Here is a 26,700-nt window from a genome sequence, read left to right as displayed (position 1 = left end):
CTGAAGGGCAGCTCCCACTCCCAGCCACAGATCACCGAGCCGCTCCTGGCATTCCAGCAGGACCCGGCATCACAAGCAGCAGCCTCCTCACGGCAGGAGACGCAGCTTTCTTCCACAGCTGAAGCCCAATGAGGAATATCTGAACAACATTTGATCTTTTTTTTTTTTTTTTTTTTTTTTTTTTTTACATTTAAAGTTTGATTATTTATTTATTATTAGTAGTGTTTTTTTTTTTTAAAGCAAGTCATTTAGTAGCAACATGAGTATGAAAAGGAAAAAGGCTGGGCTGGTCATCAGCTGGCAGAGATCTTTCTCAATTCTGGCTCCTTGGAGAAAAGGTAAAAAAATATATATATATCTTTTAATTCCTTCCTCAGAGATATGTCTTTTACAGTCATAATTCCTCAAGGGGAATTATGACTGGAGTTCATGCCGTTTCTTTCGTCATGACCCTAAACTACCTGCAGACTCATCCTCTCTGAGCTCTGCAATGTCTCGGTAAACGCGATCAGCGCCCTGCGGTGCCTTTGCTGCTGTTGTTTCTCCAGATGACTGAGAGTTTTCACGGACTCAGTGAATGTGGCCGACTGAGATCAGCAGCTTTTCTTTTATTCATAAGACGCAGCCCTGAGGAGAGTTTCGGCTCTTTCGCTCCTATTGTTTCCACGGAAATCCATTAAAAAGCAGATTGGCGGTCATGAAAACTTCTCTGGCCTCCTCTTTTCTTTTCTTTTCTTTTTTTCTTTTAGTTTCAATTCCTACTCCCATGAAAACTGCGAGCTGCAGAGAGCACAGTTTGCGAGGTGGCTGCCACAATGTAACAAAAAGCAACACAGATGTTGGATTCCTTCCTCCTTCGCGGGACAGGAAAGGACGGACGGCGTCAAAAACGTCACAGACGAGAAGTAGGCAGGAAAGACAGAGACTGTCGGAGCTCCAACAACCTGCAGCCAGATGTTTTCTGTCACACTGTCTGATTTATCAGGGGGAAGGCAGGTCGGTACATGTGAACTCCTGGATGACGGTGGGAGTTTGGGCCGCGTGCAGGTTTACGCCACACGCAAGTTGAAGATTGTTCACATTTAACAAGGCTGGAAATCATCCCAGCATAGGCGGATCTCCCAGTAAAGAGATCCAGTTTAGACTCTACAGCAGGGGTGTCAAACTCCAGTCCTCAAGGGCCGGTGTCCTGCAGTTTTTAGATGTGCCACAGGTACAAAACACAGGAATGAAAAGGCTTAATGACCTCCTCCTTGTGTAGATCAGTTCTCCAGAGCCTTAATGACCTAATTATTCTATTCAGGTGTAGTGCAGCAGAGGCACATCTAAAAGTTGCAGGACAGCGGCCCTCGAGGACTGGAGTTTGACACCCCTGCTCTACAGTAATTTGCAAAGTGTGTTCAGTTAGCCCCATGTTTAACAAAAACAAAACAAGCCCCCCCCCCCCCCCCCCCAACAAATATGGCATATCAGCACAAACATATATCAAGCACGGCGGCGGAGGGTGATGATTTGGGCTGGTTGGACACGTTCCGGTCATCAATTAGACCAGGGGTGTCAAACTCCAGTCCTCAAGGGCCGCTGTCCTGCAACTTTTAGATGTGCCTCTGCTGCACTACACCTGAATAGAATAATTAGGTCATTAGCAAGGCTCTGGAGAACTGATCTACACAAGGAGGAGGTGATTAAACCATTTCATTCCAGGGTTTTGTACCTGTGGCACATCTAAAAACTGCAGGACACCGGCCCTTGAGGACTGGAGTTTGACACCTGTGAATTAGACCGTGAATTCCTCCAACTGTGAGTCCCAGCAGCTGAGGTTTCGGTCCAAACTGAGTCATCAGTGACCAACTGCAGCAGCTACTCAACAGAATGACTGAAAAAGAACCGAGGTGTCAGTGGTGGCCTATTCAAAGTCGAGAGCTCGGCCTAACTTAAGGTGCGGTGGTGGGACCGTAACAGAGCTGTGCGGAAACAACCGGCGGGCAAAACTCGACGAACTGAAGCCGTGGTGTAAAGGAGAGTGGGCTGAAACTCCTCCACGCTGCTGGAGCAGAACCCAACCCTGACCGTTAAAACACGATTCCCTCTCTCATCCGCTCTCGTCATGAATAAAACCGGTCCAATCCTCCACTGAACTGATTGGAGATTTAAGAAATTAAGCAATCTGGATGTGGAGCGAAGCGGGACATGAACTCAAGCTGGGTCAATATTATCCTCTAGAAATGGTTGTTTACAGGATGGTCTCTACCAGAGCTGCACCGATTGCAGTTTTCTGGCCCGATCGGCGATTTCCGATCTTTAAAAAGCCTGACCTGCCAAGTCCGATTATGGCCAGTAAACATTTTTTTTTTCACCTGAAATGCTGCTAAATATAGCAAGAAAGTCATTGATCTGGCAACACTGGGGGGATTATTGCTAACTGCAAATGTACAGACAAGACCTGGTGGGTGGGCCGGTCTGTCAGTCAAACGTCTCTCACAGTGATCGATTTTCAGACTTTTGCCACTGTAGATAAATTTGGCTTCACATGTAAATATCAGCCAGTCACCAATTTTCCAAAATGAAGAAAATCGGCACTGATATGCCTGATATTAATGGGTTTTCCGTTAATATCGACCTCATTTAGCAGCTTCAAACAGGAGCAGCAGTGGGTTGAATTTAACCCTGCTGAGCCACTGATCCTTTCAGAAATCACACATAGAGGCCAGAGAACGACAAAGTCCCAGTTTGAAGTGTTAAGTGAAAGGAGCTCAAAAACCACTTGGTCTGCACCCAAGTTCTTCCATGAGTGCAGATGTAATTCTACTGATACGCTGATTTAGCATTTCATGCTTTAGCCATCGAAAGGTAGCGGTGAGGCTGTAGAGTACTGACAAACCGTTAGCTTCTTTCACACACACCCGCCCACACACACACACACACACACACACACACACACACACACACACACACACACACACACACACACACACACACACACACACACACACACACACACACACACACACACACACACACACACACACACACACACACACACACGAGGCTGCAGCTCAGACTTGGGGCTTCATTTGCAGAACTTTAGTTCAGCTTCGGTTTTGTGTGGACGGTGAATTCGTGGTGCGTGTTATTAAACAAGGTTGCGTTCATAAAACAGGACCTTCCATGGTTTTCCATTGCTAGAAGCAGTTCGAGCTTGAAATCTCAAAATCTTCATATCTTCATCCCAATGTTTGCTTCCAACAATTCATTGCAAACGATAAATCCTGATCAGTGCACAGTGTTTCTTTCTGTGACCTAGTAATTTACGAGATTTGTACTGACTTATTTCTACTGCTGCCTGTTGCCCGGGTCAGTGCTGTAACTTCGAGGTAGCTCTTCATCGTCTCACCTGGCTAACTAAAGGTCCGACAAAATCAAAGCAGCGGTGGTTTGTGTGAAAAGCGTGCAGCAGCACACCGAGCTTCCTTATCACGGCGTCAGGTTGCTCTGCATTCCACAGCTGAGTCCCACTCAGATACCACTGTCAGATTATTTACAGTAGGAGTCCCCCCACTCCCACACCCCCACACCTGCTGCAGAGCAAATCCCACAGATGCCTTACAGTCGGAGGCGTAGTAAATCTGCTCATTGTTGCCGCCGTTCGGGAGCCCCTTTGCTCTGCTCCACAGCAGACACATTGTTTGCCGTGTTTCTTAGAGCAAGAAGAAAGGGCTATTGTGCGGACGGCTGCGTACGGTGCAGCTGCGAGGACGACTCCTGTGTCTCCATCGTTGTTTTTATCGCAGATCACATTCAGGGCGTTAGGATCTCGGGTTTGTTTTGGGTTTTGTGATCATTTATGCTCCTTAGTTTCTTGTCTCTATTAGTTCTGCCTTGTTACTTCAGTCCCTTGCTAGTGATTCTAATTCTGTTTGTTTCTTGTGTCAAGTCCTTTCTTAGGTACTCTAGTTTTATTAAATGTCTTTGTCTAGTTATTTTTGTTATATTATTTTCCTAGTCCCCAGTACTCTTTCCCTCACCCCCTGTGTCACTTCCTCTTCCTCTTTCTCTCTCTCCCTCTGGTCAGCCTGCCTTCTGCAGCCCGTTAACTCCTCAGCCCAGATCCATTGTTCCAGCATTCACTTTCCCAGCATTTAATCACACCTCCTTCATTCACTCCTGGCTGGTTGCTCCTGTTTCTCCCCTTGTCTCCTTGCTGGTCTTCTCTCTTGGATTTATGGTTTTTGTTCTGCCCTGGCTCCCCGTGGTTTCCGTATGTCTTGTTGTTTTTAAAAAATATTTCACTAAATATCTCGATCTACTTCGTGCGTGCCTCTGCTGTTCTGCATTTGGGTCCACCATCAACCATCAAACAGGACACAGGAAGAAGCCGGTCGAGGCCTTTTCCAAACTGTAACCTGACACAGTCGCCTGTAAAGGCGCTTCTGTTCTATGACAAGTTTAGTTCTCAAGAATTTCTCTAAGAGCGTCCTCCAAAAACATTTAGTGGCTGGCAGGACAGCGGCAGCATCGTCTCGGCCTTCACTTTGAGGGATGAGCTACTTCCATCTTAAGCTGTTAGAGGGAATTATTCCCAAGGAGCTATTGACTGAAGCTACAATGCTCCTGCACATTCCTGTCTTATCATAATGGTGTCTGGCAGGACAGAGCAGTGCTGGGGTCGTGCATTTGCTTTGATAAGTGGAAGGGAGTCTGGCTATCATCCTCAGTGCTGATGACATTGCTCTCATGATCCCAGCTACACCTCATGTTGGGGTGTAGCTGTGGCCGACAGCGTGGTTTAGAAGGCTGCTTCTATTACTGCTGATTTAATGCTGAATGCCGCTGTGATGTATTAGAACATGATGGAAAGCCATTCTTGGGTTCAGTTTAACAGCCCAGCTGAACAGATGTGTTTTAGCAACCAGCCGTTGATCAGTGACCAACACTTTTTCTTTAACCATAACTTTTATCGCCATCACCATAAAACCCCACAAAAAATCTGATGCCATTTCAAGTCCACATCACCCATCCATAGTAGATGGATGGCTTTTCTTCCCTTCTACCTGGTGCTACACCTCTACAGGTAATCTTATTTTATTCCTTTCCATAGGATTATGTGGAGGTTTTTTTCTTTGTTGTTATTTTGTTGGGTTAAGTTCAATGTGTGGTGACACTTTACTTGGTGTGCCAAGACTACTGAGAATGCCATTACATTACTCAAATACTTCCATCAGAGCTTCTTGTCACGCTTACTACCGTAAACATTTCACTTTATTTGCAGGGGTGAGCATGAGACTGACATGACTGTCAAAAACATGACACAACATCTGTCATGAACATGAAGAAGACACATACTAGTGACACTTTTATTGCAAAGTTGACGCTTTTAATCTACTTTTATTGCAAGTTTGCATTAAAAGTGTCTTTATTTACCAAATGACACTTCATGACAACAGTCAAACATTCAAGAAGACCCCTTCATGTGCATGACAGATGTTATGTCACCTTTATGATGGTGTCATGTCAGTCTCATGCTCACCCCTGCAAATAAAGTGCTATGGAAAATGTTTACAGTAGTAAGCGTGACAAGAGGCTCTAATGGAAGTATTTGAGTAATATAATGCTAACTCTCAGTAACAGTTAGCATTAAAATCCTGTCAAATCTGATAACTGGAAGTATTGATCGTATCGGCAATAAAGGATGTCTTGGTGTGTATCACTCTTACAGAAGTCCACCATTATAAGGCTGGACCTACTTCTGGTGGAGCCTTTCACTAGTGGGTTGACTTCATCCCCCTTCCTCTGTCAGATTACAGCAAGACGCCATCTTTGCTTAGAGTATTTATTTACAAATAGATAAATGGAGCAATGATGAAATTTAAAAATGGATGTGATTTAATTAACATTAAAGCAAAGTTTTAATGCTGAAGAGGAATGCCAACATGTATCCTCATACATGTTTGTCGGACACGTATGAGAATATTGTTAAGCGGTATAATTAGTGGAATTACCTTATTTATGTCCGAACCAACATTCAAACACTTCAGCCAAGTTGTACCTCTTACTAGGCCTGTCACAATAATCAATAAATCAGTTAATTGCATGATAAATTAAAACAAACTCAATAATTTCTAATTTCATGATTTATCGTTTTTCTCTTTCTACCAAAAACTGGACAATAAAAGTCTTCAAGTCTGGAGTTTTTGGTCTCAACTAAACCTTAAATTTGTTTCCTGAAACTTTGTAATAAATTCAATTTGTTGTTTCTGAAGTTTTGTGTATTTATTTTAGATATTTAAAATGTCTCCCAGTTCCCGTGTTAAATGTTCATTGGAATTTAAAGCTTGTTGATCTTTGAGAATGTGTTCCTGCAATATTATTCCATTATTACCATTATATTACTGGCAAACTGTCTCAGAACAACAATATTATCGGTTATCGCGATAACTTCTGGGACGATTAATCATCCAGAAACATTGGTTATTGTGTCAGGCCTGCCTCTTACCGTTATTCCTTTATTTTGGGGTATTTAAACTAACTGTGCTACTGATATATATATTTTTACTTAGTTTAATTCAATGCTGTTTCAACCTGTGGTGTTTATCTTAGAGCTCGGTTAACTTTCCCAGCCTGAGTGCCAGGTTCTTTCCCAACTCCTCCTGACCCCTTTCAGCCCCTGCACGAAGGGTGTGTTTTACCTCCAGCCCTGGAGGCATCATTGAAGTGTTTTTCTCATGCGGTTTGAGCCTGAGGCATCGCAGAAGACAACAGGTCAATCCACCCACTCCTTAAACCGGGCCGAATCCACCAGTTTCGGTCTGGAATGTGAAATGAATCTGAGGGGGGAAACGGCAGACGGATGTTCTCAGACAGAAGCCAGGCTGGGGGGGTGGGCGTCTCTGATGATATATGTCGTGTGAGCTCAGTCAAACACGCACGACTGGAACTCAGCTGTGCTCACGATTACAGGACAGAATATCTCCTGTTGGTGAGGGATGAGCCCGACCAGATCAGGGGAACACCTGTGCAGCAGGCGCTGATCGCACGGAAAGGATTGAAGGGACACACGAGGATTGTGTCACAATAGCGAGAAGTCAGATCATACAGCCCGGTTGGTCGGATGACTTCAACGTGTAATTAACACGTTCCCCTTCTCAGTCTGCTGGGGTTTCACAGGAACAGACATGTCTTGAAGTCTCGTGTCAGGAAGACAGAAAAAGCTCCAAACGTCTTTGTCTGGTTTCAAGAGTGACTCATTTTTTATCCGACAATTTTAACAAGTGTGGATCCTTTTTTTCGAGGCACCAACGTCAATGTTTCCTCCAGAGTAAGGAAAGCTTTACGGCAACATCTCTCCGACGCTGGAGTCTCGTATCTGTACCCGTCTTTGCAGCGTGTTAATCTCTGTACATTATGACTTGGCTATCAGCAGATGGTAAACACTAATTTGTGCCACTGTACAGACAAACACACGTTGGACACTTCACACAATGTGACCAGTGAGGTCATTGGAAAAAAGAAAAAGAAAAACAACAATCCAGCTGCCAAAGTACCAACCTAAAACGCATACAATCATTCAGCTGTTTTCGTTTTGTTCCTATCATTGGGCAAAAACAGGAAACAGGAGTTTTGTGGGCTTCACAGAATGAGCAACATGTGGCAGACAAAGCAAGAGAGAGAGAGAGAAATAAAACTTATTCCAGACCACACTTTTTCTAGTGTTTGAATGAGACTATGTTATGAGTTAATGTTATGAGGATCCAAAGAAAATACAGTTTTGAAATCAGCATCAAGTACAAATAAAAACAATTGTATAAATAAATCTATTATAAAAACAAATAATAGATGACTCTGCGTCTGATGGTGAGCTCAAAGCTATATTTTCTCTGGATGGCGGTCATTCATCTTGGCTCGGACTTTCTGTCCGGCGAACGCCACACTCTTGTCCTGTATGAACACCCATGTCACAAAAACAGGGAAGATTCCCTCATTGTTTTCTGTTTTGTGTCACTTCAGTTAAATTGGGAAATGCTTCAATGTCCCCAAAGGGAAATGAAATGTTGTTGCTCATTTTATTGAATCGTTATTGTTGATGAGGCAATGAGTTTGGGCAGGAATGTCACAATGTGTGGCAGGCAGAGGCATTGAGTAGCTGTTGGTATTTAATAAAAAAAAAAAACAACAAAGTTACAAAAACACGGGAAACGCAAGGAGCCAGAGCCAAACAAAAACGGGAATTCGCGGTAAAAGAACAGCAGGGAAGTAAATGATAACAGGAGGAACCAGCAAAAAGTGAGAGCAGCAGAAGTGTTTAAGTCAGGGGTCTCAAACTCCAGGCCTCGAGGGCTGCAGTCCTGCAGTTTTTAGATGTGCCACAGGTACAAAACACTGGAATGAAATGACTTAATGACCTCCTCCTTGTGTAGATCAGTTCTCCAGAGCCTTAATGACCGAATTATTCTGTTCAGGTGTGGTGCAGCAGAGGCACATCTAAAAGTTGCAGGACTGCGGCCCTGGAGAACTGGAGTTTGACACCCCTGGTTTAAGTACCGGGAGAGGGAATGTGAAACAATGGACCTGGGCTGATTGGCTAACCGTGATTGGAAGTGTGAGGGGAGAGAGCAGAAGGCAAAATTAGAGTTGTTTTTTAAAAACCGATAGTACCTAATTTCATTAATTCTGCTGGAAGCATACTGGGAATGAAAGTGAATTAGATTATCATTCTCTTATTTCCACAGTCCAAACTATCCCCATACCATCCCTGTGCAAGCATACATTACAGGCCAAAATCTGGAGGCAGTTTCTGTTCACTATGTCTGTCTTAACAAAAACACTCTCGAATCCTGTGGATTTTGGGATGTATTTACTGCGTGTTCATACATCACTTTTGCTGATAATTCTCCTCAGTGTGCCCTCGGGTATCCACTGACGTCCCTTGATCATTGCCAAATAAATGGCAACAAAAGTAAAGAAAGTTTTAGTTTCAGGGTGGAGAAGACTTGTGAGAGTCAAAGCTTCAACGAAAAGCAGAAATCTCAATGCTTGTGCTGCATCTTGTATAAATAGCTTGTCGTTGTTAAAGTCAGAGAAGGTTCCTGTGAACGGAACAAGATTTGAGCAAGAAAAACCCAAATGTCTGACAACTGCTACGAGCACCATTACTCAGAAGTGACTCTTTTCATAACAGTCACATCGAGAGAGATTCCAACAATGCAATGTCTTCTCTAAAATCACATCAGAGGTTCTTTTTTTTCTGTCCAAAAAGACTCATGGTAACATTGGCAGTATTTTCTCTGTTCACAATGAATGATTTATTTGTTAATATTTGCAGTAAAAAACTAAATCGGTGCGCCATTTCTTGATGTTTTTCATGTTCCTTATCTCTTGCTGCTTGTTCTGGCAACAAAACAAAATTATTATTAAATTAAATTACAAATTTAGTCAAATGACTGGGATGATTGGGATTCGACAAGGGACTTAAATGTCTTGATATGACTTAAGACTTGCGGTCGATAAATTTTGTAGTGGTTATTTCACAAAGTGCAGAGAGATGCCATAGTATCAGTTTGTAGAAGTAGTTAAATTACTTGTTGATGACAATTAAATAATTCCAATAGTTTTTCAAACTGGGACACAGTCATGTCACACTCCACATACATGTTTAGTTGCTGTGATTTCTTTTGTGTGTTTTTTAGTTATTTCAATGAGCAAATAATATCAGAAAACACATCTGAAGAGGTTTTGTTTAGCTGGAGCAGAAATAATGTTTTTTTTTTGCTCTCTCTGTCTACCAGGGAAAGGAGACAGGAACGCAGTTCTGGACAGTGATGTTGTGCTGACAAAAATGAAGCTCTTAAACAACTTCAATGAAAAGTTCCGGTCGACAGAAAACTCCACTCTCTCTGCAGCACCAGTTTCTGAGCACGACACTCCAGACCCAGGCGAGGCCTCGGAGGTAAACTCCCATCCTGAAGACAAGTCTCGGATGGATTCTGGCGCCGGATACCTACCCGGCATTTTCTCGAACTCTCATCTCTCCAGGCTGTACAAGTTTGAATCCGAGGACTCTGGAGTGGAACTGCCCAGCGGAGCCAACTCTCCGTCTACCCCCACAGGCTCAGAAAAGAGCTTTGCGGTCCACAGCCGAGAGTCCTCCTGTCACTGCTGTAACTTGGACTCCGACTCTACCTCCTCCCCCGATGCATTAGCTACGGAGGACCAAAACTCCAAGGAGGCAAACGGCTTAAAGAACAGCACGAATTCAACAGTGGGCACCCAAGACGACGTGTTCACCGACAGAGACGACTTTGACCCTTCAGTTGTAACAGCAAAACTGTACATATGTGAGGAAATGGACCAAAGGGACGACACAGGATTTACCTCTGAAGATGTTCGTGAGAGATCTGACCGACGTGATGAGAAAATCTCTTCAGATGATAAAAACTGCTCAGAGAGCATAAAGCCCGCAGACGAATTCTTACCAGCACGATGTAAGGATGAGACAGACGAGGACATAAAGGCTGAGTCTCTAAGGAGAAGTGACACCAGGGACAGTCTGGAGGACTACATGGACACATGCTGCAAGCTCAGTGAGGTAAGAAAACCATTGTTTGATTATCCATCCATCTATCCAGGTTATGGGGACTCTTCATATTCTAAAGCGGACCTGATGTGGACAAACCGCTTATTTGACAACAGCCCGACTCTTCTTACTCAAAGGTCTCAGAGTCATCATGTCATGTTTTTCTGTGGGATACTTACTCTCTGGCTCTGTCTGGATGGGTCTGTGGGAGAGCACCTGGCAGCCGTCGAAGTTGCACAGTCACGTTCAACTGTTTGATGTTCATCCCAGCAACGCTGTGAGGACGTCTTTCATTACCAGCAGCTATTACAGAGAAGAATGTGAGCAAACGTTCCGCATGAATCCCCGTTGTTGTTTCACAGAGAGGGACAGATTGGAGAAGGATTATTAACAGAAGGTGCAGAACATCGTGAGTCGCGAAGGCTCTTGAAATAATGCAGAGCTTGAAGGGCTCTGTTCACGTCGATCGACGTGAAACACGAGAACCTATCGGTTCCTCGGACAGAGTCAGTTAGCTGCGTGAGATGCAGCACTTTATTGAGTCTGCTGAGGTACTGGAGATTTGACAAAGTGATACTGTTGATGATCGGCAGGCCTTTCCCTCTCTCAACCCTCCTTATTTTCCGAGCCCAGAGGTTGGCAGCCAATCCTGGTGTATCCAGTAGGTGTTGAATGTCTCAAATTACTCACATATCTACAGGGATAATGCTTCTTTTATAGCTTCCAGGAGGCACCAGAGAGTCCATTTTCTAGTATATAATTTTTTTTCTATTCTAAAAATGATTAGTATAGAATGCTTAGTGACCCCCATCCTCAAATAATTAATAGCAAAATAAAAAACTCAAGCCCTTTCTCTAACACTTTATTTGACGGGTTGTGCATAAGACTGACATGACACTGTCATGAACATGAAAGAGTCTTTATGAATGTCTATGACTGTTGTTGTGAAGTGTCATTTGGTAAATAATTACATTTTTAAAGCAAAGTTGCTCAAAAATTTGGATTCAAAGTCCATGAAAAGTGCCAACTTTGCATTAAAGTGTATAAATTTACCAAATAATGCAAAATTGGCACTTTTATGGACCTTTAATGAAGCATTTAAAGCAACTTTGCATTAAAAGCGTCATTATTTACCGAATGAAGACTCCTTCATGTTCATAACAGATGTTATGTCGTGTTTATGAGCGTCATGTCAGTCTTATGCACACCCCTGCAAATAAAGTGTTACAACACTTTCCACTTAGTTATATAGAATTTCTTAGGATGGGAATAAATGGATTATAAAACCACTGAAAGCGTCATAATTCAAAATCTGGATGCATTACTGAGTGCATAGTTTTCATTTTTCTCACTGCCAGGCAGCAACAGTGGTCATATGGACTTGTTTATCTCAGTCTTGGCATTCATTTTCATTGTGGTTAGTTTGAACTTAGTTTAAAGGCTGTTTTCTTTGTTTATTGACTTATTGACCTCCCAGGCTTAACGAATAAAGAAGACACTTTCCAGCTGGGATCCACAGATGTTCTTTATACTCCCCGAGTGTGTCTTGGAACAACTGAAATGGAATGAGGGTGTTGACATTAACCATTTCGCCTCTGATCTGGAGATCACACAGTGGGTTAGTAGCTGTGAAATGGGGGCCCGGAGCGAGCGGGGCTCCGTTCTAACTAGCAGCTTTACTGTCAGTGATTCTGCTAGCCTTCCCAGAGTGAGCCCGCATCGAGCCCAGATGGGGTTGGTCCAATTAGCTGACACATGACGCTTAAAATAGGGCTTCTCTCTCCACGGCCGTATTTTTGAAACACAGCTATGCCCTATAAACAGACTGGAAAAGCGAACTGTTTGCAGAGCAACTCACACATAAAGTATAAATAATTTAGTAATTAATTATTATAAGAGTCCTACAGATTTAAATGAATCCATATCCGTCTTTGGAAGCGTTCAGATGTGTAAAATATTCTGTTTCGCAGCATAATTAATGTTCAACGACTGCTTTGGATTTCTTTAAAAAAATCAGGTTTCTGTGAACTGATTCCCAGCAGTGACAGAACCTCCAGAACCTCTAGAACATCCAGCCCACAAGAACAAAACAATTTGAAATTTTAACAATATGCTTTTTTTGTTTTTTTCTTTTTGAAAAAGACCTAGCATCCCAATTGTTTTTGTTTTCACGGCTACAGCAGCTATTGTGAAGGCTAAACAATACAACACTGCAAGCAAACTCAAGAATTACTTCCTTCCTGACTTCATATCCGAGGCCCATAGCAACAGCTTCTCTTATATGGAAACATCACCACAGTTATATTTTACAAGGATACACATTTCCCATATTGTTTTTGATCCAGGTGTCCAAAGTGTGACCCGGGGGCCATTTGTGGCCCTTGGAACTATTTTGAGTGGCCCACTGAGAATGCTCCAAATTTGACCCTCCAGGAACTTTTTAAAAAAATCATTTTTAGCACAAGAATTTAATTCTTTACAAATTTAATTTCTTCTTTAGTGGGAAGTGGAAGGCACAAAGTATTTTAATTATATAAAAATATTTTCATTGTAACCAGCAACTTTTTACTTTAAAAAAAAAAACTACATTTATTCTATTAATCATTTGTATTTTAAGAAAGTTTTTCTTTTTGTTGCTGGGAATAAAATAAGAGATTTTCTAGACCATACAAACTGAGAAGCCATAAAGTTTGGAAACTGTCCACCTTTTGTTAGGACAAAACACTTGTCACTTTGTTTCATTAAAATATTGCATGTTTAATCAATTAACAAGTACTTAAAAAACAATGCTTTGTGTTTCAAATCAGGAAAGCAATATGGCCCCCTGAGTATTTCCAACTTTGGGTTTCTGGCCCGCGTTGCAAAGAGTTTGGACACCAATGATCTGATGATTAAAGCAGATATTTTAAGAAGAAATGCCTTTAGAGAAGAGGAAGGACCAAAAAAAAAAAAAAATCACTCAGATTATTTGGAATAGATATTAGACAGGAGTTACTGGTGTGTCAACCAAAGATAACGTTGCTGATATAATGTGAGAATTTAACATTTCTAGTTTCAAAACTTCTGCCTGTAAGTAGAAGCAAATAATCCTTCAGACATGTTGAAAACTACGGCATTAGCACTGAACTTTCCCACATGTTGCTTATGTTTAAAACCTCGACCAAGTCGCTCTGTTGTGACTGCATTTCCTTTATGGTACAAAGTGTGAGATAATATTGTATTAGTATTGCCTCATTGTTATCTAACAGACACTTCAGCGTACAGCGTGTCTGTACTGTGATCTCCACAAGTGTCCGTCTTCATCCGGGTTGCTTCACGTCTCATTTCTGAGCTGCAGCTTTGGGTCTGGTGGTCCCCTCAGAGGTTCTGTCAGTGACAGCCCCATGACTCAGCGCAATTAACTGGAGGCTTGAGGAAGCAGAGCAGGGTGTGTCTGTTTGTTTTGCACTGGGATTGCTCACTTTGCACAGAAAAGACGCTCCTCGTTCCTCCTCATTCCTGGTTCCGAGCAGTGGGTCCCGCAGTGGTCTCTGAGGAAGTATGAGCAGGACCGGTGGGAGACCCAACACTCCTCAAATTATGGACCCACACGCACTCACTTTGCCTTTTCTGCTGGAAGGAAAAAGTCCTGGTCAGAAGTTACTCTACACTCATCATGTTCATTCTTGGCCATTATTTGTTTAGTGGCAAAAAAATGACACAAAATGCAACTAAACCCTTCTAAATGTTTTTAAAATATCCTAAAACCTGGTCCATGACAGAATCCCTAGCAACGTAAGTGAACTTCCTGCCAAGAAGAGCGGTCAAGGGTCCAGTCACATTTAAGCCAGTAGCTTGTCAATAACTGCAAAAGGTTTGTGGCTCCTTTACAACTTACTAGATAACCGCAGCTCGATACTAGCAGAATGTATTCATATTCATGTACCAGTCTGTGGTGGTGAAGAGAGAGCTGAGTCAAAAAGCAAAGCTCTCAATTTACCAGTCGATCTACGTTCCCCTCATCGATGGCCGTGAGCTTTGGGTCATGATTGAAAGAACGAGGTCACAGATACAAGCAGTCGAAATGAGTTTTCTCCGTAGAGTCTGGGCTCTCCCTTAGAGATAGGGAGAGAAGCTCAGTCATCCTGGAGGGACTCAGAGTAGAGCCGCTGCTCCTTCACTTCGAGAGGAGCCAGTGAGGTGTTCAGGTCCCACCTGGAGGAGGCCCAGAGGAAGACCCAGGAAACGCTGGAGGGACAATGTTTCTCGGCTGCCCTTGGGAACGCCTTGGGATTCCCCCGGAGGAGCTGGAACAAGTGGCTGGGGAGCCTCCCTACTGAGGCTCCTACCCCCACAACCCAACCCCAGATAAACGGGAAATAATGGATGGATGGATGTATTCAAATATCTGAATCTAATGTATTATTTCAACCATGTGTGGATTAAGGAAAATTCACTTGAGAAACGGACTTGCCTGTGAACAGAGAAGAGGTTCTGGGCTGTCATCAGACGTGAGATCCTGTCTGATAAAATGTTTTTTAACAGAAGGGCTGCTTCCTTTGTGTACTTTCATACGCACGCAAACATTTAAATGTTTTTGAAGGCGCCCTGTCGTTGTACAACACAACTCCAGCTTCAGCACCATCAGCATAGGAAGCCTGAGCTCATATCCTGCTTTTGTTGGGTCAAATTTAGGAATGTTGATAATTGGATAAATATTTGCTCATGATTTCCTCTTATCGCCTAGAGTGCCTGTGTTCAGCTGGTGCGACCACCACAAAGAGAAGATTTTTTAAAGTCGAGGAAAAGGGATTTATTTTTTAATTCAAAGTGAAACACACTCCCAGATCAACGGTTTTGCTGATAAACTGTCTAAATAGGTTATTTAGTGTTTATATTTCTATGCAAATTTGGACATTTTGCACTGGAATACTTCAATGCTTTGTTTAATTACTGGCGGAGGTTGCTGAAGCACACTCGTCCTTACGCGGACTTTCCCCACCGACGTGGGCGCCTTCCAGAGAAAGACAAAATTTAACCAGACACTTCGTCGAGGCGATGTGAAGAATCGAGCGCATTAATACACTCTAGACCCGATCACTCTGACTTATCTATTTCCAACTTTGGCATAACTAAGCAAAACCACAACAAACAAAAAAAATTTCAGACTCAGGAAACCAATTAATCAGAAAACATTACTTTTTTTTTTTTTTTTAAATACAGTAATATGTTCAACAAGTTTCATAAACAGTAACTAAAAGAACAACATGGTTTAAGGAAGGTAAAAGAGCAAAAGTTACAAACAGGAAAAGGTTAAATACAGCAATCATGACCTTGTTCAGCAGTTCCACAGCAAATATGGTGACGTCACCTCCAAGAAAACGTGATGGGGAAAAGAGAAAAATTAACAGACTGAAAAATATAACCCACAAAGAATATTAAAACATCTGCACAGCACCGGGAGAGAATACATAACATTTTTCTTTTGCACTCCTAGACACACAGAGTACATTAAAAAATGTATAGAAGGGCTAAAAGTGGACTTTGCGTATGAACCTGAAAGGTCTAATTTCTCACCTAAAAACAATTTCAAAACTTGTAGGACCAGATTTGTAGTGATATAAACAATTTGTAACTTTCTGCACTCCGCTTCACTGTAGCTGGTGGCACAAATTTTTTTTTACTTTCCCTTCCAGCCTGGGCCATAAAAAAAAAGAGCAGATAAGACAAGACTTAAAATTCCTTTCTTTCCTTTTACATTTGGTACGCAACACATTTGGAACAAATAAAAAGCCATTTTGTCTGACTATAAAAACTTTGATCTACATCAAATGTGTTGCCCTGTGTGGCAGATAACTACCACTACCACAAGTCAGAACAAAACACCCCCTTAGTGGAACATGGAGGTGGTAGTATCGTGCTATGGGGATATTTTACTTCAACAAGGTCGGGGAAGCTGGTCAGAGTAGATGTGAAGATGGATGGAGCTAAATGGCCCTGTGTGCTGTAAAGCTATAAATGCTCTGTCTTCTTCCATGTTCACTTCTCTGTGGTTGGGAACAGTCGGTCCATTTTGAATCCCCTCCTTTCATGCTGTCTTGTGGGTGTCTGTGATCTCGTCTGATATGCACACATTCTGTTTCTGCAGGCCCAACAACAGAGATCCAGTGCTCTGGGCTCGGGCTTGGGCTACCTGGAGCACATCTGCCAGCTGCTCGAAAAAATTGCTCGCCTGCAGGAGGCAAACATTCGTCTGCAAAGGCAGGTCTGCAGCCTGCAGAGGGACGGCAGGATGAGAAAAACGAAGGAGGTGTGTGAATGTTCTCTGATTCCTCTCAGGCTGGGCTTGAATCCCATGAAGTGATGGATGAATTTTACGGTACTTAGCCTTTAGTCGAAGAAAAAGAAAATAGTATTAGTTATTTTCAGTGATTCCTGATAAAAGATAAACTTAAAAAAAACTTCTAAGTTTTTTTGGCGTTTGGAAAGAAAACTACTGAACCTACTTTATTTTTTCTAACAGCGTAATATTCATTATGTCTAATTTTCTACATTAGATCATAGCTGCGTTTTGATTTGGACAACATTTTTCTTTTACTCCCATGTCTATAAAATTTAAATGTAAATATGTTGAGCTTTAATCTCTTTTTTTCAACACTCACTATATGCTACATCACATGTAAATGAAAGTATGCATATAGTTTCGATCAGGGGTGCATCGATTGCAGTTTTCTGGCCTTTTTAAACGTCGCCTATTACCGACGTTTAAAAAGCCTAATCGATTCTGACTTTGGATGATACTGTTTTTTTTTCTTTCTCTGAAATGTCGTCATCCTGCGATACAGCAAGGAAGTTGTTGAGTCGGGTGACTATTGTTAACTACAAACGTGCAGACATGACCTGGTGGGCCAGTCTATCGGTCAAACCTCCCTCACGTGAGAGCAGAAGAGGACAGTGGTTGATATTTAGACCTTTGCTGATGTAGATAAGATCAGTGGATAAGATTAGCGTCACATGTAAGCACTGACCAATCTCTAGATAAATCGGTGCTCCCCTAGTTTTTAAACTTAAAAAGTAGTTCTATTTTGCATATGAGACCTGAAAAAGCTCTGAGGCAAGAAAAGCTACGTTATTCTAAGTTATTCTTCCTATCTCACTGTGTGTGTGTGTGTGTTGTGTCTATGCAGGAGTGTTTTCAGCGGTATTGCAGCTGTGGCTCTGCCACGTTGGCCTTCCAGAATTGGCAGTCGAAAAGTGACTTTCCGTCTCCGAGTGGTACTTCCTCTGATCTGTCCACCATCCCGGAGGTCGGCTGGCACCCGCTGCTGTCAGCCAGGAAAGGTAACCTGAGAACACATCCTGGTCAGGAACTGATACGACACACAGTGAAAGACAGCGGATTTGTGGAATAAACCTTACACCAAATAATTTAATAGCGCCAATTCACAACAAATGTCATCTCAAGGCACGATGCAAAATAAATAAAAAAAAAAAATCATTTCAGTTCAATTTCAAATTATAAAGCAGTTCAGTTAAACTCATGATTTATTTTTTTATTTTTTTTACAAATTAATTACTAATTTTATAATCTACTGAGTCCAAATGTAGCAGACTGGACTGACTTTAACCTGTTTGCTTTATAATGGATCTTTTTGAGATTCTTAATTAAAGGTGTAATTTTTTTATATTTGATTTTTGGTTAGATTCCAGTTACGTTACAAATCCTCCTTATGAAAAGCCATCAGCAGAGCACTGGCTGCTGTTGTAGCACAATGAGGCCATTACTTTATCTGAGCCAAAGCCATGTTTGACTGAAACTGATTTAGGAGTGGCCGTGTCTACATGGACGTGGGGGAGAATACGTCTGCAGGTATCCTTTAGCTCCTCTCCTTCACACTGATCCCTTCCTTCTCAACTCACACAAAGCAGAACTGAAACCCAGACGGCTGTTTCTGCAGTCCACCCTGATCACCTCAGAGTGGTGTCATCTCAGGGCAAAGGCACTCAGAGGAAGCATGGCCAGGCATCAAATAAAAAAGAGCTCATAATTCATGACTCTAGCTACCACGTTCGTCTCCCAGAGCTCGATGTGTGACAGGCGGAGGAAGAATTGCTCTTCCTCTAAATATTACACAGGCCTCTTCATTGTCTTCTTTTAAAGTCATTAGTTAACACCTACTTACCTGAGTGGGAGTTGGCCTCCCGCCCCACCTTTTCAAATCAGACAAAAACGGTTTCAAACGTTTGTGCCGGTTTGTGCAGCAAAAGTTTTCGTTTGTGGCGCTTTCATCTTAAAGATATTACGAAGTGTTTCCAGAGGTCACTAAAGGTCAACCAGGCCCAGCCCCCACCTTCTTCGAATTAGACAAAATTGATGTCAATCAACTCGACTACGTTTTTCCAGCAATTATGTTTGCTTGTGTGGCTTTGGCTTTGAAGATATTAATGAACGTTTAAAGGTCAAAAGATCAACCAGCCCCCCCCCCCACACACACACTTTTACAAAATCAAATGACCTTTAAAATTTCATTAATATCTTCAAAGCCAAAGCAGCACAGACAAAAACGTTTGCTGCACAAACCAGCACAAACATAGACAAGTTGATTAACATCAATTTGATTTGATTTGAAGAAGGTGTGGGGGAGGGGGTGCTGGTTGACCTTTAATGACCTCTGGAACTTCACTCAGGTCACTTACTTTTGTCAAAAGGCTTTAATATTTGAACATTTGTCTAAAACTTTAAAAGTGCTATACAAGTATTATTATTGTTAGACTGTTCATTTTTTGGTTGTTGCAGTGTTGCTGTATGAAACGTTCCCTGTGTGCATCACACACCACCATGACAGAGTCAGCCATGTTGCGTCTGCGTTGGATAACGTGTTGGGGATGGCGTGGGATGATGAATGAGAAGAGTCAGTAACAGAAGTGTCTTATCTGTGATTAATACTTCAGGCATGAGTAGTGAGGATTTGTCAGCCACCCCAGAATGGAGGAGAAGCCAAAACCAAAGGAGCTACGCTGAGAGGGAGCCCCATCACCATGGAGACGGTACAGAGGGGAGGAGTCCTCCGACGGGCCGCGTGAGTGTGCATGTAAACAGATCACAGACGTAATTCTTGATGCTGTATGCATGTATGTATGTATGTATGTATGTATGTATGTATGTATGTATGTATGTATGTATGTATGTATGTATGTATGTATGTATGTATGTATGTATGTACTGTACTGTACTGTACTGTACTGTACTGTACTGTACTGTATGTATGTACACACATAAGCTGCCATAAACTGTAGCTGTAGGGCCAGTGGTTAGCTAAAGCACATTTAAAGACAGCTGTCCTACTGTTGTGTGTCTTAATGTACAGCTCAGTGAAAACTACATGTGGGGCCGAGTCAAGGACCTTGTGAGAAAAAGTAAAGGGAAGAACCAGAGCGGACTGGGACTGACGTCTGCTTCGCTGAAGTTGTCTTGTCCTCAGCTCTATAGGTGAGAAATATTCACTGCACTCTTTATGACTGTTGTATCTCCGGGACCTGCTCATGTGTGCCTAAAACTCCGATTTGTCCTCTCATTGACACACTAAAAGAACACATTGTTCTGTCCAAACTGTGAAGTAGTAGAAGTTGGTAGCACGGTTGCCTTGCAGCAAGAAGGTCCTGGGTTCGACTCCTGGCCCAGAGGTCTTTCTGCATGGAGTTTGTATGTTTCTCCCTGTGAATGCGTGGGTTCTTTCCGGGTACTCCGACTTCCTGCCACAGTCCAAAATTATGACTGTTTGGTTGATTGGTGTGGGTGTGTGCGTCCATGATTGTTAGTACCGTCTGGCATTACTCTGACTGACGATCTGTCCAGGGTGAACCCCGCCTGTTGCCTTCCAGAGATAGGCACCAGCAGCCCTCCCGACCCCACAAGGGAGAAGAGTGTAAGATGATGGATGGATGGATGGTAGACATTAAAACACATTTAGCACTTTGCATGATTTTTAAAAAATAATGACACTTTAATGCAGAGTTGACACTTTAAATGGACTTTCAATGCAACTTTTAAAGCAACTTTGTATTAAAAGTGTCATTATTTACCCGAACGACACTTCATGACAACAGTCATAGACATTCATAAAGACTCCTTCATGTTTATGACATGTCATGTCAGTGTTATGCACACCCCGTCATATAAAGTTTTACCAAAACGTCAGTCCTTGTGTAATCTCTTCTACCATCATCTGTTGGGACAGCAGCCAGGTACTAAAAAACGATCAACAAGCACCGATTCTGATTCTGGTTCTGTTCTGGGCACTGCTGTAGAAACTCTAGAGACGATGATGCAAAGAAGAATTCTTGATGAAATGAAGAACATTACAGACAACTTTGACCACTTTCTTCATTAGAACATCTTCAGTCAGAGACTTTTGACTGTAATACTGACTGCTACAGGACATCATCCTTCCTGCCCACAACCACTAACATCTGCAACGACTCTTTGAATTACAGAAACCGGTAATTTCTCTTTGGGATCATCAAGTATTTTCAAACTGAATTAGAAATAACTACCATAATCATCAGATAAATTAGCTGTTGCTTTGAAGTAAGTGTGTTTATTGTGCAGAACATGACGACTTTCTGCATTCTGCTCTGAGTAACCTGTGAAGTTTGCTGTCCTGCTGTTCATTTTACCATCAATGCTAACTGTTGTAGCTTCAAACATTCCTTTAAAAAAGTGATGATGCGGCTAGAACTGTGTATTTTTTCCACAACAGAAGTCCAAATAAATTTGCTTTAGTATTTTTTTTTTTTAATTTTGAATTCAATATTTCTCCGACGTGACTAGCTGCTGCTGAAATCCCCTTAAAAGATTTGCTTATCTCCTTTGTTTGCTAAAAGAAAAGTAGTTTAAAAAAGCAGAAGGAATGTACGTCATTTGACCGCAGTTAATAGAAGAAGGCATGGGAGGACGAAAGGCATTCAGCTGCTTGTGGGCTGCGAACAGAGATTGACAACTTCCTGGCAGGTGGAGACAAAAGCAGCTATTAGCTTGATTTTTCCTTGCGAGGCCAGGAGTTTCAGTAAATGTGAACTTTACTGTACTTTAAAGCTTGGACAGCAAAGATGTCTCATAGAGGATGGGAGGGCTGCTGGCACTCTCTCTGCTGCCAGGAATTCAGTCCAAACTCAGAGAACCAAAGGACGGGGTCAGCGAGTCAGACTTTAGGTATGCTCAGAGGAATATTTCAACTTGGTGAGACATAGCTGCAGTCCGGGACTCATTAGAAAGGGCAGCATCCGCCTGCTAAGTCATGCATGATAGCAGGAGGGATGCCAAATTAAAGAGCAGTACCCTGCAGTTTAGTTGGGTATTTATACAACAAATTTATTATCAGCTTTCAGCCGAGTTCTTGAGCAGATGGTAAGAGTTCAAGCGCAATTTGTTTTTTTTGCGTTTAGACGACGTGAGGATGAACAGCAACAGATAGCTTTCGTTATGATTTTGGTGTTAACCCCAAACATTTTCCTTACAGGCCTGCCGAAGAAAAAGCGAAATGTCTTACCAGAAACAGGAACTCCATGATTGTCTTGGGCTACCAGAACAAACAAGAAGACATCTCTTGGCTTTAGTAAGCATCCGGGTAGTTACACATTTATTTTTGTCTTTTCTATGTCTGAAGAAAACAGCAATAAGCCATAGTCACTGGCTGTGTGTTGGAGAATCTATTGGGAATAGCATCCACAATTACCAGTGGTGTTCCCCTAGGATTGGGCCTTGTGCCCCTTCTTTTTAGAAAATGTTTTATTCACCTAGACCTTATGCAAAGGAACACAATATTCATTTTAACATGGCACACAGTCAAACCTGTCAGCCAACTTTAATTCTGTGATTGGAGGTGGTAGGATCGTGGTGAAGGCCTCTTTTTCATCCTGTGGTATTGGTCCATTGCTTAAAGTTGATTGAAATCTAGATTAATAAAACTTGGACATAGCTGACTTACCCAGCACACATCAGAACTTTTGAAACAGATAAGCATGACAATACTAGGTTCTGAGAATAGCCTCAACCTCAGCCCAATTGAATATGTATTTGTGTATTTACATATTTACCACTTTTGTGACAGAATGGTTGAAATAAATCAGTGTGGAAAGAGTTCCAGTCCTGGGTTCTTTGTCAAACCCATTGTTCAAACAAGACACGGCATTACAGATGATGAGATGTTTTCATCGATCTTGTACAACCTGTATCCCCCCCACCCCCCCACACACACTACCCACACACACACAAACAACCAACAGTCGCATTACATTTCAGTTTGATATAAATGTCTGTTGTTATTTTTCTTCTTTGTCTTCTAGAAGAAGAAGACAAAGACACATCAGATCCAAATGGGCTCACACTGAGAAGAAGATATCAGGAGGTTCTACCAAGAAACTCTGAGACCTTAAAGGAAACAGAAGAAAAGACAAGAGGAGTGTGAAGACAGAAGACAGAGGAGAATGTTGAAAGAGATGACTCTGGGACAGTGACATCAGAGTGTGTGTTATACTCTGTCCAAAGAAGAGTGGGACGGTACCACTGCATTGTGACATAATATATTTTCTTCAGAGTGTAGCGTTTTTACATTCTATTATCGAATCTAAGCTTAAATATCTTTATAATCTTTACATTTGGTATATGGTAAATACATTACAGACAAACGGCAGCTGTTTTTGTGTACAGTGCGTGCATGCAAAGCATTATTAAAGGATGTGGGAAAAGGATTTTCTGTTGCGATGTTCTGACGTTCTCAAACAGGTCGGGAAGAGTTCAAAAACGTGCCGGATAACAACCAGCTGCTATTTTTTTTTTTTCCTTATGTAACATTTTCAAAATGTCAACAAATACATTTTTAAAGGTTATCCCACGATGCACCTGTTTCAGTATTCTTCTCATAACCTGGATTCAGGGAAGAAGAGCCACACCTGGTTCTATTTCAGATTCACGTGCCATGTGTTGGTCAAATAATCCTAAGGTTTTAAGAACAAGAATAATGACTTATTATTATTCTTGTTATGATAATAAGAACTCTCTCGTAACTCTGCACCCCTCCAATTCATCTGACAATAAAACTAAGAAGTGTGCTGCGAATTTAAATCACTTCTCATGGCTTTCATTCAGCAATGACTTGTCCACTGGTTTCCCCACCTGAGCTGTGGATCTCTGCAGCTCCTCCAATGTTACCATGGCTAGTCTCGCTACATTTTTCTAGTAGGTCTGAGAGTGTGAGTGCATGGTTGTCTGTCCTGTACAAGCAAAGGATAGATGGATTTTATGTGGCATATCAGAGTAAAGGGGGTTATATACTGATGCATGCCACACTTTTCAAATTATTTAAAAAACACACTGAATATCATTTGTCACCTTTATTCTTTATATTTGTCATTTAAATCCCACCAAAAATGAATACAGATCTGGAAAAAAAAATTTAATAGACCATTAAAAATGATCAGTTTCTCTGATTTTACTTTTTACAGGTGTATGTTTGAGTAAAATGAACATTATTCTTTTATTCTATGAACTGCTGACAACATGTCGCTGAAACTCCAAGCAAAGATTTGCAGGGAACTTTTATGACAATCTGGTCTTCTAGCGTTTTACTGCACAGACACTGTACAATTAAATTTGATGTGCTGCTTTTTTTTCTTTCTTTTTTTTTTGGTCTTCAAACATGACAAATGGAAAAGGATTACAAAAATAATTTCACACTATGGCATAAAAGATAAAAGGGTAATGACGTCATACAATTTTAGGGATAAACGAGAAAACCTTTCATTGACATTACAGAATGAAAGATGAAAGAAAGCAATGATGGGAATGTGGAGAGTAAATGGTTTGTTTCCTTAATCTGCAGAATGAAATTGAAAGGCTTTTCAAGATAAAAACAACAACAAAACACAGTACCCTCTGGTGGTCAAAGTAGGGAACCGCATTTTAAATGCCTCCGTAAAGTCAGTCAGCTGACGAACAACAAGTATGTTTGGGATGTAAGCTATTTTTAGATTGCAAATAGAAAAGTGTCCTGTGCTTAAAGCCACAGGACATTGTTCACACAATTTTGGAAATGTGGCATTGTCTGATATCTTACCCACAGCGGCTGATCTAATTCAAATAAGAACTAATCCCTCATATCAGGTGTTTCTCCCCATGCTTTGAAAACGGCAGCTATCAAATCACTGCTAAAAACAAACAATCTGGACAAACCATCATTGCAAAGTTACAGGTCAATCTGTAGCCTTCCATTCATGAGGCTAGGGGAATGGAAGCCTGAAGGCATCTATCCTGAAGGCATTGTTTGACCAAACACTTGCTGGTTGGTCATTGTTTGAAAGATGAAGCTGCCCTTGTCAAAGTGTTCAGTGGTGCTTGCATAAATATGGACCCTGGAAGAACCACAGTGGTTTCTCTGTTGGACCTCAGTGCCTGTTGACCATGACATATTATTGAAGCAACTGAAGGACTGGGTGGGAATGTCTGCTACGGTACTCGACAAAGTAAAGAACAGGGACTTCTTTGTGGGAATAGGTGTCTTTCATCAGAGGTGACAAAAATCACATGCCAGGTCCCTCATGGTTCCATCCTAGGGCCCATGGTATAGAACATCTACATGCTCCTGCTCAGTCAGATTATTACAGGTAATAAGTTAAGTTACCATTCCTATGTAGATGATACACAGCTCTACATTACAATGTCACCATCCATCCATATGGCACATCAATCAAGCACTGATTGGATGTGCCATAAGCTTCTTCAACTGAATACAAGCAAAACTGAAGTAATACTTTGTTTTACCTAAAGAAGAATAATCAAGAGTCAGCACACAGCTCAGCTATTACAGCTGGAAACCAGTGATCAGGCCCAAAAATCTGTGTGTAGCGATGGACTCAGATCTGAACCTTTGGCAACACATAAAAACAACTACAAAGTTAGCCTTCTATCACCCAATGAACACAAACTAAAGAACTAAAGTTCCCAGCTGTTGCATCCACAGACTCGTGGGCTGTTTTAACTTCCTCCTCTGCAGGAGGAAAGTGAGGAAGGCCTCTTGTTTTTCTGGGGGGTGGGGGCAGGTGCAGCATCCAGCTGGTGTTCATCAGACCTCGTCATGGAGAAGTATTTAAAGAAGTGGATTTCCTGAGAAATCTAAAGAAAAAGCTCGCTAAAGAAATGCTTTAGTGAGCTTAGTAGCCATCTAAAGCATTTCTTCTGTAAACCTCCCCCTGGTGTCCTCTCCTCCTTGCAGAGCTAGCCTTCCAGAAGAAGGCTCCTGGATTGTTTACATGTCTTCCGTTCTATGGATCTGTCCTGGCGTCTCGTTTTTTTGGCCTCCTTGCCACTCCATTTCTAATTTACCCACTCAATGCTCACCTGGCCGTCCACCATCCAATGAAACAGCAGAACAAATATCTCTCTCCACAAACCATCTCCTGCAGTAAGCAGCCGATCAGGCTGCGGATGCACCCTACACTCCCCAGGACCATCGTCCTCCTCTTCACATGTGGTTCCAGCACCTATTGGGTGTCCCCCCCCTCACCTCCCCTTGCAAGACATCCTTCAACTCTATTGTGTATCTGTCTCAATGAAACATCTTGCCAGTTATCCTTGCTATTCGTAATTGTTGCCTGCATTGGAGTCATCAAGTGAAATCATTGCAAAAAGAAGATATTAAGAAACTGATCCGAATGTTAATCTTCAGTTGAACTGATCACTGCTTTCTGTCTTCACAGATCTGCCTAAAAGATCTGACAGCTGCAGCTGATATAAGACGGTGCTGCATCGGATATTCACACCAACACTAGGTTCTAAAGTCCTTACATTGGCTCCCTGCACGTCAGAGAAAATACTGTAAAATAATTTTATTAGTTTATAAATTCCTGAATAGAATCACCAAAAATACATTAGAGACCTGTTGTTGTTGTTGTGTCAACATCCCAGATCACTCAGGTCTTCTGGATTTAAATCTTCTCTGTGTCTTCCCGAGTCAGAACTAAACATGGAGAAGCCGCATTCAGATTTTATGCTCCGCTAATCTGGAGTAAACTGACAAAAAACTGCAAAACTGTTTGTTTCTATTTTTTAATTTTTTATCTAGGTTAAAAACCCATTTGTGTAGCGTTGCCTTTGA

General features: G+C 41.9%; 1 protein-coding gene across 3 annotated transcripts; it reads left to right on the top strand.

The window, feature by feature from the left end:
* Window positions 1-19: 19 nt before the first annotated feature.
* On the top strand, window positions 20-23,834 carry LOC111606491. Of its 3 annotated transcripts, none has more exons than XM_023326974.1 (9): window positions 20-338; window positions 750-905; window positions 9,783-10,582; window positions 16,698-16,859; window positions 17,737-17,890; window positions 19,502-19,629; window positions 19,918-20,039; window positions 22,069-22,176; window positions 22,895-23,834. In XM_023326974.1, exons 1-8 carry the CDS (start codon window positions 260-262, stop codon window positions 22,163-22,165), a joined length of 1,698 nt encoding a protein of 565 aa, XP_023182742.1. In that variant the 5' UTR covers window positions 20-259; the 3' UTR covers window positions 22,166-22,176; window positions 22,895-23,834. The 3 variants fall into 3 exon arrangements, with proteins under 3 accessions (XP_023182742.1, XP_023182741.1, XP_023182743.1); XM_023326973.1 differs by having other exon boundaries at window positions 22,069-22,164; window positions 22,895-23,833; XM_023326975.1 differs by lacking the exon at window positions 750-905 and having other exon boundaries at window positions 23-338; window positions 22,069-22,164; window positions 22,895-23,828.
* The last annotated feature ends 2,866 nt before the right edge of the window (window positions 23,835-26,700 follow it).

Source organism: Xiphophorus maculatus, chromosome 22, assembly GCF_002775205.1.
Source record: "Xiphophorus maculatus strain JP 163 A chromosome 22, X_maculatus-5.0-male, whole genome shotgun sequence".
NCBI lineage: Eukaryota > Metazoa > Chordata > Actinopteri > Cyprinodontiformes > Poeciliidae > Xiphophorus > Xiphophorus maculatus.
The sequence above is the reverse complement of the archived record's forward strand: the minus strand, read 5'-3'. Positions and strand labels throughout refer to the sequence as shown.

What these genes read in the sequence shown, in the direction of transcription:
- LOC111606491 (XM_023326974.1), top strand. Translation starts at nt 260, where the DNA reads ATGAGTATGAAAAGGAAAAAGGCTGGGCTGGTCATCAGCTGGCAGAGA. An exon ending in GGATGAGAAAAACGAAGGAG is followed by an intron (nt 16,860 to 17,736) that starts GTGTGTGAATGT and finishes GTGTCTATGCAG; the next exon opens with GAGTGTTTTCAGCGGTATTG. An exon ending in GGAGTCCTCCGACGGGCCGC is followed by an intron (nt 19,630 to 19,917) that starts GTGAGTGTGCAT and finishes CTTAATGTACAG; the next exon opens with CTCAGTGAAAACTACATGTG.